This window comes from Bos mutus, chromosome 16 (genome assembly GCF_027580195.1).
Source record: "Bos mutus isolate GX-2022 chromosome 16, NWIPB_WYAK_1.1, whole genome shotgun sequence".
NCBI lineage: Eukaryota > Metazoa > Chordata > Mammalia > Artiodactyla > Bovidae > Bos > Bos mutus.
Genome location: NC_091632.1, coordinates 29,499,265 through 29,512,703, shown reverse-complemented (window position 1 = coordinate 29,512,703; position 13,439 = coordinate 29,499,265). Strand labels below are relative to the sequence as shown.

General features: G+C 49.3%; 1 protein-coding gene across 2 annotated transcripts in view; it reads right to left on the bottom strand.

Annotated features, from left to right (window-relative positions):
* The window catches only part of TNR (tenascin R), a 92,132-nt gene that overhangs the window by 57,278 nt on the left and 21,415 nt on the right, over positions 1-13,439 (bottom strand). For both annotated transcript variants that reach the window (XM_070384451.1, XM_070384452.1), the window contains 2 exons: positions 12,558-12,827; positions 6,193-6,378 (listed from right to left, as the gene is read on the bottom strand). In XM_070384451.1, coding sequence (XP_070240552.1) covers positions 6,193-6,378; positions 12,558-12,827 — 456 coding nt within the window. The remainder of the gene's footprint in view (positions 1-6,192; positions 6,379-12,557; positions 12,828-13,439) is intronic.

The following is a 13,439-nucleotide window of genomic DNA, read 5'->3' as shown; positions in this document are numbered from 1 at the left end:
TGCTGAAGAAGTCAAAGCAGAAACAGAAAAATTCCCACCTGGCTTGACTCCTGGTCCCCTCGTATCAGCCCCTTAGTGCAAATAGGGAGCAGAGGCCCGGAGGTGCCAGCTGTGAGGACCGCGTGGAAGCCTCCGCTCTTTCTGTCCTTTCTTCTGTTTGGGTCTCTGCAGCCCCTGGGAGTCGGAGCCATGCTCAGAGGGTGCCTTACCAAAGTGACCACTTGGGGTCACTGTGACTTCGCCCAAAGTAGGTTGAGCACCATCTGGCCCCGGCCCCAGGCCCATTGCCCAGCTCCTCCTCCCCAGAAGAGCCTGCAGGGTGTTGAAGGTCTGGCGCTGGGTCTGGGGCCTGTGCCCTGGCATGTCAGGGAGTGCAGACAGGATGAAGTGAACATCAAGTGCCTCCATCGGCACTGATTTGCCAGCTGGACTCCTTTAAGGGGGTCTTGGGTTTCTCCGTGGAAAGTCCTCCTGTGGACAAGCACCTCTAGGAGCCCTTCTTCTCACCACGAGACCTCCACTGGGGCCCCAAGGAAACAAAGTGGGCTCTGGTCGAGGCCTCGCTTTTCTTTCCCCAGCCACCAGAAGCCTGGAGGGCGGCAACTCGTAGGGCTGACTGGGGCATGCTTGTAGACATCAGCCCTGTACTGGTGTGTTTGTATGTGTGTGAGTGTGTGAGGATGTCGTGTGTGGCTGGCTGCAGGTCTTTGTTTTCTTGCGGTCTGGTGTTACACCATGAGGTCTGTAGGAATCTCTAAGCCCCTGGATTTCCTAACCCTGTGGATGATTTTTCTGATTAGCAGCTTGTGGACTGGAGATCCAGGTGGTTGCCATGCAGAGGCAGCTGGTGAGGAGGTGCCATCAAGAGGTGTTCAGGGGCTGCCCCATGGAGACGAGGTGACAGCCAGGTCCCCAGAGCTGGGTTACAGCCTAGGGCTCACTTGGCCCTACGGGCCAGCTCCTTTCGCCCTTCTCCTGACCACAGGGGTCCTCAAATGTGGGCTCCTGTTCCTGAGGGCGACCAGGCAAGACTCTTCATGGCTGAAGACACCCCCTTCCCCTGTCCACAGAACACTGCAGCCACAGGCTCTTCAGAGCGCAGGGTATAGAGTCCCCTCAGACACAGGCCAGAGCAGTGTTTATAATCTGCATATAATCTGCATCGATCTCAGGCAGGGTTTTATTGTTGTTGTTTTGTTTTTTTAAACAAAGTCCATTCAAACAATGAGGATCTCCTTCCTTCCCCACCCCCACTTCCTCACTTCCTCCCACTCTCCCTCCACTAGGAGTTTTCTGTATGGTTTATGGTTTGTCACTGCTTTTCAGAAAACAGTGGTGGTGCCAGTCCCTGGTACCTGCTGCCAGATCTAACCTAGAGGGAAGTCAGTGAGTGGTGAGCCTATATAACACTCAGGGACCCCTTTGGGACTCCAGGTATGGAACACAGGCCAAGCAGACGTGGTCCAGGCTGAGTGTGTGAGTGCTAAGTAGCCTCAGGTGTGTTTGACTCTTTGCGACCCCTTGGACTGTAGCCTGCCAGGCTCCTCTGTCCATGGGATTCTCTAGGCAAGAATATTAGAGTGGGTTGCCATGCCCTCCTCCAGGGGGTCTTCCCAACCCAGGGATCGAACCCCCATTTCTTATGTCTCCTGCACTGGCAGGCGGGTTCTTTATCACTAGTGCCACCTGGGAAGCCCCCAGGCTGAGAGGCTGAGCCTACAAAAAAAGACTTATCATTAAAGATATAGAAGCTACCAGAGCAGAGAGAAAAATCATTGTAGTCATGGAGTCTGTCGCTGAGAAACAAATCCATACTCCTGGGCATCGCCTGGAGAGACCAATGGAGAAGAAAGGTTTGGTATTCTGTGCCCCAGCCTGGCCTCTGCATTGCAAAGTGGGGGTGGGGGGAGGCGGTTATATGATGGGGGAGGTGGGGTGGGGTGGGGAGGTGCTGTGAGGTCTCTGTGTGACTTTGAGCCCTGGGGTCAGGAAGGGCCTGTGTTCCACAGTAAAGGGGTACGAGGTGGCTGCAGAGACCAGGGCTTCTGCAAAGAATATCCAGTACAGGTGCCATAGAACTTGAGGGACTTGGAGTCACCTAACTCTGAGAATAAAGGGTGTGTGAACTTGTGCCTGGCAGAGGCCAGGTTGCAAGGACCCAGGCTGAGCTTTGTAGGGATTAAAAACTATAAAAGGTTAAATGACTACTGAATGTTTGTTATGTGCCAGTGCTCAGATACATAAATAAATATGATTTCATTGAATCCTCAAAACAACCTGTGAGGTAGACCTGATGTCCTTTGGGCCAGGAAGCAGAAACACAGAAATTGAAGCAATTTGCCAAAGACACACATCAATGAAGTTGGTCTCAAGCCTAAGTGGGCGATTTCAAAAGCCATGCTCTAGGTATTCCTTTTTATGGCTGAGTAATAGTCCATTGTTATATGCACCACATATTCTTTATCCATTCCTTTACATAAAGCTGGTTCACTTTGCTATACAGTAGAAAGTAACACAACACTGTAAAGCAACTATACTCCAATAAAAATTAATAAAACATAAAAAGGCAGTGATGAAAATTTGGTAATCTAAAAAAAAAAAGAAGAAGCCATGCTCAAACTTGGTGCTTCTTGCCCATTAATGTGCACACAGATCCCCAAGGAGCTTTTAAAATGCAGACTCTGATTCTATAGATCTAGGTGGAGAGGATTCTGCCCATTGCCACAGGTCCCCCCACACACCCCACTTTGAGAAGCTGGGAATCTGCTCTGTGCCGTACTTATACAGGGTGTCAATTCAAACCATCTCTTAGCTCATAGACCTCCTCCTCTGTGCCCTTATTCATCATCATCATTGTCATCATCTGAGTATTGAGTACTTTGCTATGTTAGAAGAATGGCCTTAAATTCATTAAGTTCATGATCTCACTAAAGCCCCATCAAATGCTATGAGGCAGGTGGCAACATTCCCCTTTTACATATGATGAAACAGAAGCTTAGAAAGGTCATATCAATGGCTCCAAACCACACAGGATGTAGTTGAGCCTAGATGTAGAGTCTTAGGACTTCCCTGGTGGCTTAGATGGGAAAGAATTTGCCTGTAATGTAGGAGACCTGGGTTCAATCCCTGGGTTGGGAAGATCCACTGGAGAAGGGAATGGCTACCCACTCCAATATTCTTGGCTGGAGAATCCCATGGACAGAGGAGCCTGGTGGGCTACAGTCCATGGGTTGCGAAGAGTTGGATATGACTGTGCAACTAACACACACACACAGAGTTTAGAGTCTTGGCTCTTAACGTGTCCCATGGGACTGAGCATTCAAATAAAATGGGGCAGGAGAGATGGTACCTTCTGTTATGGTTGCAGTTGTTTTTGACTAAGGGATAGGGAGGGTGGGGATAGGCAGAGCTGAAGTTTCTAGTCCTTCCTGTGCTTTCTGGCCAGGAAGGAATTGCTTCAGATGAGCCTGGAATTGTCCTTCCCACCGTGCCCAGAGTCCTGTTTTATATATACAAGCAAATAACTTGCTGGGAACCCAAAACAAACAAATTGAACAAGAACAACAACAAAAAAATCCCAAAACAAGTCTTAGGAGCTGAAAAACTCTCCTTTTTAGCATCCAGGTAGGACAGTGAGGGAGAAAACACAACTATTAAGAGCTGGGATCAAACTTCTCCCTCTTTTTGCCTTGCCTCCAGCAGAGTCCTTCCTTCTCTTTCCCTAGACACCACAGTAAGAGCGCCAGTGATCCTTGTAATCGGCATCTCAGCAAGTACAGACATACTTGATTTCCTTACATGCCTATAATCCCTTTTTAAATCACATAAGGCTATTTGCCTTTATAAATCTTCCCAGCAGTGAGCTCCCTGGGATAATTATATGTAATATATATTTATAGTTTTATTTCATAAGCCCAACTCAAATAAAAAAACCAATATCTCTGAGTTCACTCCTCGATAATAATCTTCCCATTCCTTGGAAGTCTGCAACATTTAAAATTTGACCCTTCCTTTGCTGTTGCTTCTTTAGTAAGAGCAGCTGTGAAAATGGATGGGAGCTTTTGACTAGGCTTCACAACTGCCTTTCATGGCTCCCTTGGTAATTTTGGGGACACGGGCAAGTTTCCAAACTCTCTGAGCCTCAGTTTCCTTATCTGTAAAATGGGGATGATGACTGGGGTGGCTGTAATGCGATGGCTGATGGCACCTTAGTTGACTGATATGGCAGGCAATATTTTCGTTCTCATGTCCCTCGTGAGTCTTGTTGTTGTGAAGATGAAATAAGCTAAAACTATGTGAAGCTCCCTGGGATAACAGATGACCAATGAATGTAGAATCTTCTTTTTTTCCACTAATGGGAAATAATAACTAGGATGTGAGTGAATTCTTCTCTATATCCCATGATTTTATAGCGTATCCTCCATCCGAACATCAAGCCATCATCTTTGTAAAGCTGGTAATTGCCAAAGCAGCCTGCGGCTCTGGGCAGGGATACGCTGTGCCTAGAACCAGTTCCCTCTTGTATCATTGCAGGTTTTTTTGTTTAGCTTAATTTTTGTGAATGTCTCCAGCTCTCTGGAAAGGCCCTATGCCAGCTGGTCTGTTCCTGCTATGTTTAATTCACCCCCATTAACCTGCTTGGTCAGCATATCTTTCCATCTCTTTTCTGTGTTTTCAGGAGTACGTCTGTCTGGAAAAAGCATTTATTATATTTACTTTAACTAGCCTCATTTGGCAAGGCGGTCTGCGATTTCAGTTCAGGAGGAAAACAGCTTTGATTATCCTGCCCTTGTTTACTCTACGCAGTCTTTGCTGTGGATCCCTGGTCTATCGAGATGACAAATGCTTTTGCGAGAAGCCAAGACACAGGATAAACAAAGTCTCTGTCAGCACACCACCGGCCTCTGGTCCATAGCTGTTTTGAACAGTCTCCATCTAAAAACTGTACCCCCATTTCCAGCCATCTACCTTTCAGCAAAGCCTAGAGGTAGGTTTTCCTGGATGGGTGTGTCTAAGGCCCGGGAAGAGCACTAGCTGGGCTCCACATCCACATGGGGACACAGAATGCTCCCCAGCCAAGCATCACGGTGACCTGGAGCATCGTGTTAGTTCGCTCCACCATTATCTCTCCCTGACTCCAAACAGCCTCCTGACCACTGTCTGCCTCTGACCTTGCCCGCCTCCTGTCTGATCTCCACTGTAGCTGTACAGATCTGCACTGCATCATCTATTTAAGACCTTTCAACAACTCCTCACTCACACGCTTTACAGGGTGCAGAAGGCATGACCAGGCTCTTAATTTATCAGCTTATCACTGGCTTCTTGTAGCTTGTGTGCAGTTGCTCTCATTCATTCATGCATGCATTTATCCATTCATTCACCACTTATCCAGGACCTAGGAAGTGCTAGATGTTGTGCTAGATGCTGGGGAATCATGGTGATCAAAACCAGACATGAGCCCCCTTTCACAGAGCTTCAGTCTAAGCTGGAGATCAACAACCCAATAATCATACCCACAAGCGCACAAGGATAACTTGAGAAGTGCTATGAGGTGAGGGGTCATCAGCAAGATGACATTGCCAGGCAGGATGACCTGACCTCACCTAGGAACCAGTCAGGGTTCCAGAGAAGTGACAGGTGAACTGAGAGCTGGAAGGGAAGCTGCCATCATGAGGTGAAGCGAGTTGTGGGAGGAGAGAGCCTGATAAGCAGAGGGAATGGCATGTGCCAAGCCCTGGGGCAGGAGGGTGTTTGAGGAACTAAAAAAAGTAGGCCTGTGGGCCTGGAACACTGGGAGCACCAGGAGATATGGGAGATGGAAAAGACTGGAGAAGATGGTAGGGAAACCAAGGCCATGGGAGGGTTTGGAGTTTATCACAAAAGCAATTGAAGTCCTTGAAATGGATGCACAATAGTTAGAAATGTACTTTGAAAAGATCACCGATGGAGTGAAGAGGACAGTGGAGGGGCCAGGAGAGAATGGGGGGTTATTGCAGTGGTGGAGACAAGAAGTGATAGTAGCTTACACCAGGGGATGGCAGTGCGATGGAGAACAGTAGATACATGCCATAGGTACTTGGTGGATTATATCAGAGGGATTTGGCAACGGTTGGATGTGGGCATGCAGGGCTGGGAAGAGGGCTGGGAGGAGCTCAGGAACTGCCGTGCCCCCAGGAGCCAGGGCTTACTCACCGGTGAGTGTGGCTCTGCTGGTTGGTCCGATGCTTTTGGGGACCAGCCGCTCATGGTACTGCTCGCCCGCCAAGGTGCTGTACTCAACCTTGTACTCCTGAACCTCTGCTTCACTGTTGTCCCACTCGAGCTCAAGGCTGGTTGCTGTGCGGGAACCAACCCGCAGGTTCTTGGGGGCATCAATCTCTTAAAAAAAAAAGACATCACCAACATCACACAGGATAATGTGCATTTGCCATGCATCTTGAACTTGAATAGGCTCTGCAGTGAGAGCCCACATCTCACCCTCTGCCTTTTGTTTGAGTGAACCCCAGGGGTTGCCCCTTAGCTTTTGGTCTGCCAGGTTGGCCATGACAGATTCCATGGGCAGGCTGGAGACAGTTTTATTTGGTAGTTAGACATCAATACACTTTACACATTCCCCATTCCCATTCAGAAGTTCTAGTGGTGTTCTAGAAATTGAAAAATGAACTAGTTAGTATCTTAAGCCTGAGACTAAGGGAATTCCCGGAAGGAGGAAATCAGAGATGGCACTCAATTGAGATGAAAGAGTGTAATTTCAAATTTGATCACCAAGCAGCAAAACAGAGGATTGGTTGCAAGATTTTGAAGTATAAGATGTCTTCCCTTGGATTTACTTGCATAGACATGCTGAAAGGTTTGTACAGAGAGAGGGGATGTGATATAGTGGAAATCAGTCAGCTCTGGAGTCAGGTCTCAGTTTGACCTCCACTTCTAATTCTAAATGTAATGGGGCCATAGGCAAGCCTTCATCTGGCTGGGCCTTGATGGTTACATCTGTAAGATGGGCTAAGAATACTGCTTTTCTAGTTGTAAAGATGAGACAATGCATGTGGAAGTGTACAGTTTGGGGACTGGTACAAAATTAGGTGTCTAAACCCTGGGTTGACTTACTGGTGCTTCCACAATTCTCCCTGAGTTCTAACAACCTGGCACCCCCATGCCTGCTCCTTGGAGTTCCAAGAACTCCACAGTAATGAAAAGACCTCTGGCATTGGGGTCTCTCCCTCAACTGTGGGGGGCTGGTTCTCTCTCCCAGGACTGGTCATTCTGGCAGGCTTATTTGGGCAGAAACAACATAAAACAACTTACAGGGTAAAAAGGTGCTGTCTTGACAAACTGCCACTTAAAAAGTTCTAAATAGGTCTTGACTTTGAGACTTGAATTTAACTTTGGAGTGGACCAGCCATTTGTTCTGGGAAAACCTCAAGTGGACTGTTTTACTTTGTAAATGCCAGGCAAGTCTCCACCGATTGTTCTTTCGGAAGATGGGATGTTGTGAATCAGTCTGAGCGCAGCTGCTGCAGAGTGAGAAGTGTTCTGTTTAGGGATGTAAATTGGGTGAATCTCTTAGCAGATTTATGCCTCTGCAGCTTATTTTTCTGAGAAATGTTTCCTTACTCAGTGTGGGTTTGGCATGCGGGAAACCGTGCATTCTGCACGAGCTGTGTGTGTAATTTCTCCAGCAATTGTATGGTGAGAGGAGCTTGAGTAGAGGGGCATGTGGGAGGAATGCTCTGGACTACAGGTCTCTAAATCTCACATCCCTCAATCTTTCTGGCAATGGGGAGGGGTGTGGGGGAAGAGAGGCTGGCAAACGACTGGGTGGGGCTTGGGGGTGTGTTCTGAATGGAACTGGAGCAAAAAAAAAAAATCACTTAGGGTCCAGGTTGAGTCTCCTATTTACCTACTGCTCTTCACAACTAAAGACCTTGGAAATGGTAGACTGTAGTTTTTTTGGAAATGGTAAACTATGGTTTTCTTTTCTGCATTTTGGGGCCTTAGGGTCTACGCCCTGTGGACAGGCAGCAGTGTTTCTTCTGAAGGGACCGGACATTTCCAATGTCAGTGATCCCCAAAGAGATCAATCCTGGGAATGAGAACTGGGTAAGGCAGGTGTCTTAGGACTAGGCTGGAGTGAAATGATTTGCTCCCTCTAGGTCTTGGAGCCTGACCTCCAGGAGGGCCAGCTGAAGGGCCCCCTGGCAAGTGGGAGCTGGGCTAGTCTCTACAACACACCAGCAAGCCAGGAGCAAGGCAAAATCAGATGCCCAGTGGAGGCCCTGGAGAGGGGGTGGGACTGTGGACTCTCAACTTGAAACATAAATTAGATCAAGCACTTTGCCTGAAAATTTTCCATTGCTTCCTATTTCAAGCTCCTAATGGTAGCCCATCATTAGTTGGTGATGGACAGGGAAGCCTGGCATGCTGTAGTCCACGGGGTTGAAAAAAGCTGGACACGACTGAGTGACTGAACTGAACTTCAAGGTGGCCCGCAGGGCTCGGCATGGTCTGGCCCTGCCTGCTTCTCCGGTGGCACCTGGGAGCATTCTTCCCTTACTCATTGTGCTCTAGCTGCACTGCCTTTTTCCTACTCCTGACTCATTCAAGCTTATTCTCACCTCTGGGCTCTGCACTGACTGCTTCTTTTGCAGAGAATGCTCTTCCCAGACCCTCACATGGCTGAGGTCACTTTGCTGTTGGTGTTTAGTCACTAAGTCATGTCTGATTCTTTGGCAACCCCATGGACTATAACCCACCAGGCTCCTCTGTCTATGGGATTTCCCAGGCAAGAATACCGGAGTGGGTTGCCATTTCTTCCTCCAGGGGATTGAAGCCGAGTCTGTCAGGCAGATTCTTTACCACCGAGCCACCTGGGAAGCCCCCATGAGGTCACTTAGGTCTTGATTCAAACCTCAGCCCCTCAGAGAGACCTTTCTGACTACTCCCTCTGTATCATTAATTTCATTTTTTAGCATGGTCCTCGTAATTGAGACGGTCCCATATAGTCATATGTTCCTTTCTTTTTCCTTGTCCAGTTCCCCTCACTGGAATACAACTCACATGAACTGGTATCTTGTCTATCTTGTTTATTCTGCAGCCTTACTACCTAGGACAGTGCTTGGCACCTCTAGGTATTCTTTAAACACAGGAGAAACAAATACTGTCCATTCTCTGTCTTGTCTGCTCCTTCAAAACCCTCGAGAAAGTCTTGTTAAATATTCTGGCTGGGGACTGTGAGGATGCTCAGAGTGAGGGGGTGCAGGAAGAACAACAGCTTTGACTGAGGGCAGCTGGTCCTGGCTGGCTGACAAGCACCATCAGGGTTGAACTTGCGGAGGCATTTCCTGGGGAATCCCAGAGCATACTCCCTGCCCAGCAGGTGGGAGCTCCAACTGTTGTGGGGCCTTTAAATGAGTTTCCAGGACTGCTGCAGCCAAGGGCCACAGACTGGTTGGGCTTACACAACAGAAACATTGTCTCACAAACTGGAAGTCTGAGATCAAGGTGTTGGCTCCCTTCTGAGGGCTGTGAGGGAGAATATACCAGAAGAGGAGCTTCCCTGGTGGTCCAAGGGTTAAGAGTTCCCCTTCCAATACAGGGGTCGATCCCTGATCTGGAAGCTAAGTACATGTCTTGTGGCCAAAACACCAAAACATAAAACAGAAGCAATATTGCAATGCGCCTTCTCACTTAGTCGTGTCTGACTCTTTGAGACCCTTTGGGCTGTAGCCCGCCAGCCTCCTCTGTCCATGGGGTTTTCCCAGGCAACAATACTGGAGTGGGTTGCCATTTCCTTCTCCAGAGGATCTTCCTGACCCAGGGATCAAATCTGTGTCTCTTGTGTTGCAGGCAGATCCTTTATCTGCTGAGCCTTCTGGGAATTCAATAAAAATTTTAAAATGGTTCACATAAAAAAAAAAAAATTCACCAGGAGAGTCCTAGGAATTCCCCTATGAGGGCAACTGCAACCAGAGCTACGTACGGAGAGTGGCGAAGTTTGTGAGACTGGCCTCCGGATCTTCCTGGACCCTTTCTCTCTAACCACTGGCTTTGGTGGGCTTCCATCAATGCCCTCCTTTTTCTGAGCGGCAATAAGACCCAGGCAGATACCCTGCTCACCACTCGGGAAGCAAATCTCTGTTTTAATTGCCTGTGCAATTAGTGCGCTCCTAGTGTCGAAGCCATCACCTGGAAAAGCACTTTGGCTAATTTGAATTTAAGCGGAGTTCTAAAATGACTGAAGGCCCTGCTGTGAGGGTCCAGGCACCTTCTCATCATTCAGCACAGCACCTGTCAACTCCGGGCCTTGAGAGCTGGTGAGCAAGTCTGTCCACAGCTCCCCGCCCCCATGGCCCCCTCACCACTCACCCCCCACCCCCTCGAGCAGAGCAGGGCAGGTTGCAGGTACAGGCTGCTGCTGCGTGCAGGAAGCAGGCACCTAACAGCTGCCCATGCACGAAGCAACCAGAAACAGAAAATCACGCCAAGAACGGAAACTCATGGTGGGGAGTGGGGGCTTCTAGGAGGCAGAATGCAATTGTCTTGATTGAAATTTTCCTGGGCCACCAGCCAGTCCTGCTTCCATCTCGTCAACCTAAACATCAAGAATTCCCTTTTCGTGCTTCCGCCTGAAAGCTCTCGTCTCCTTTTCAGCCTCTTCAAACTGCTTATCTGAGCACAGCCACAAAGAAACCACTTTTCACACAAAAACTATCTTGAAATTGAAAAAGAATGCAGGACTTGTGGCTCTCAGGAGGTCCCACCACCTGAGCAGGTCCTGCTGTGGGTGCTAAGGTTGGGGGTGGGCAGGACTGACCTTGAATTCACCAGGAAGGGACCTTGTGTGAGGCTCCGAGCAGCTTTGGCTGAGTGAGGGAAAAGAAGGCAAGAGAAATGGGCAGAATGTAGTTCCTTTGTTCTAAAGATACACCGTCACAGGGGAACCCAACATGTGTTTAGTAGAAAATCAGACCAGGGACCCCAGGCTGGGCTAGAGTCTAGCACAGGGACAGGAGAGAAAGCCTGAGAGGGTCTCTTTCAGAATCAACTGTCTTCTCCATTTCCTCAGTGTTCACACTTGGTCTCTTCAATAGGGAAATCTTCTCCCTAACCCAATGTTTCCTTTGGGGTGGAGGGAAAGCTGTTATGAGATTCTCAGCCTTTTTCTTCCATGGGGAAGATGGACTCACCTCAATGGTAATTTTTGTAGTGAGACTGGGCACAACCATTCTGGTTCCCCTCTCAAGGGAGCCCTCTGACCATGGGGATCAGCCTCTGCTTGTTCCTCTGTGCTATAAGCCCTAACCTCAGTAGCCCCCAGCTTCTATGACATGGGAGTCTTGCCCAGACTCACAGGGGCCATCAGTTGGCAAGCCCATTCGATTCTAACACTAAGCTACCTGTTCTAATCTAGGGGATATTTTGGCCTCCATCTGTCTTACTCTTTGCTATATTTATCAGCTGATTTTAAACACAAGCAGAGGGTAATGGAGCCTCCCTGAAGCCCTTGGCTGACTTGCCCCATCCTGTAACAGGCTCGTAGGCCACCACTTAATGTGGGATGCTTTGATTAGTGATTCTCCTACTTCATTCTGATGGAAGATGCTGGTTCTTAGATCTTACAGATGCCTGCAGTTCCCTTTGACTGCTGTGCCACCTTGGGAGCTGGCAGAGACATTCCTTGACCTGTGACCTCCAGAGGGCAGATAGGCAGAGACACGGAGTCTGGATTAGATAGAGACTCACTCTTGGATCTCAGCACCCGCTGACCCAGGAAGAGCACTGGCGAGCCTGCATCTGCTTGTGACTGACCTACTTGTCCACTAGTTGGCCGGCCGGATGGGCTCCAAGAGAACCAGGGAGCAGGTCATGAGGTCTGGCTTTTCCCAAGGCTCTTTAAAAGTCCTGACTGCCTTGGGAAGTGGGTGGCCGGTCATCCCAGCTGGGGAGGAGGCATTGACATGGGCTTCATTCAGCCTGCCCTCCGTGGGAGCCAGGTCTATGTTAGCCCTCTTGCAAGTGCTCACAAGGATGAGTAAACCATTCTCAGGCAGAAGGCCTGCTTCGACACGGATGGGCTTTGCCCAACTCCAAGGTGCGCCATGGTGCTGGTAAAGTCGCTGTGGATCTATGGAATCATTACCACTGTTTCCAGCAAATAGCAATGAAGTGTCGCCAGGAAGGGTCACTGAACTCTCACAAAATTGCCCTTTGGGTTAGCAATGGGGATGTGTCAATGACTTCAGGACAAACGTTTCATTTTATAAAGGAAAGATGTGAGACCGGAGGGGAAGAGTTATGTCAGGTCACAGACCTGGCTGGCAGCAGAAGCAAGACAGGTACCCAGCTCTCCCCTCCACAGGTGGCCGGCGCTCCTCCATTCTGTGATGCAACCGCACCGGGAGGCCCGGAAACCTCTCGCTTCCCTCTGGCAGTGCACGGGATATTTGTGGATGCAGGCGCACACACCATCTCTCTCCCTGGATGCCCCCTGCCCCGACGATACCTGCTGGCGCCGCGCCCTCTCCCCTCCCCAGGCCCGCCCCCGCTCGCAGCCTCACCTGTTGTGAACTGGGTGGCGGTGGCCTCGCTCTCGTTGGTTCCGCGGACCGCGCTGACCCACACCTCGTATCGGGATCCCGGCCGCAGGGCCTGTACCGAGTACTGGCTCAGGGGAGGCTGCAGCCGGAAGGTGGTCTTCCCACCTTCCCCGCCCACCAGGCCGTACTTCAAGAGAATGAAATCGACTTTGGCTCGAGGTGGGGTCCACTCCACGAAGGCCACGGTGTCGGAGACATCTCGAACTAGGATATGCGTGGGCCCATCAATGACTAAATGAGGAAGAGCCGATAGAAAAAAAAAAGTTTGAGAAGTGAGCCTTGGACTTTAGTAAGCGCTTACCTTTCCTTTCCTCCTTACATTAGCCTGGTCTGTTAGAGAGAGGATGTGTATTGTTATCCCATTTTACAGATGGGGATAATGAGACAGTGAGATGGACTCTTTCCTGAGGACACATGGTTTGGCAATGGGTGAATGGACACTGGATCTCAGGTCCCCTGAGGCTGTGATTTTTTTCAGGACTGGCACTTCCCAGTTTGGGTGGAGGAAGGGCACTTAATGGCTTGAGAGGGCTAGCCCTGCTCTGTCAGGAGCTTATGAGACAAAGGACAGAGAACCGTGCTTCTTGTGTGTGCCCAGCTGTCCAGCCTTCACCTTCTTTGAGCCCCAAGGAAAGATCTATGAATTAGCATCCTGTCTAAACATCTGAGACTTCCAACTTGGTTGCCAGTGAGGGCATCATGAATATCCAAAAGGTGTCCCTGCTCAGCCATACCAACAGCTCAGTCAACCAGTTGCTAAGATGCTCAAAAACCCAACAGACATTTGTATTTGTGTATATGAAATATGCCTTCTGGGGAAACTTGCTCTTCTGTTGAAAAAAA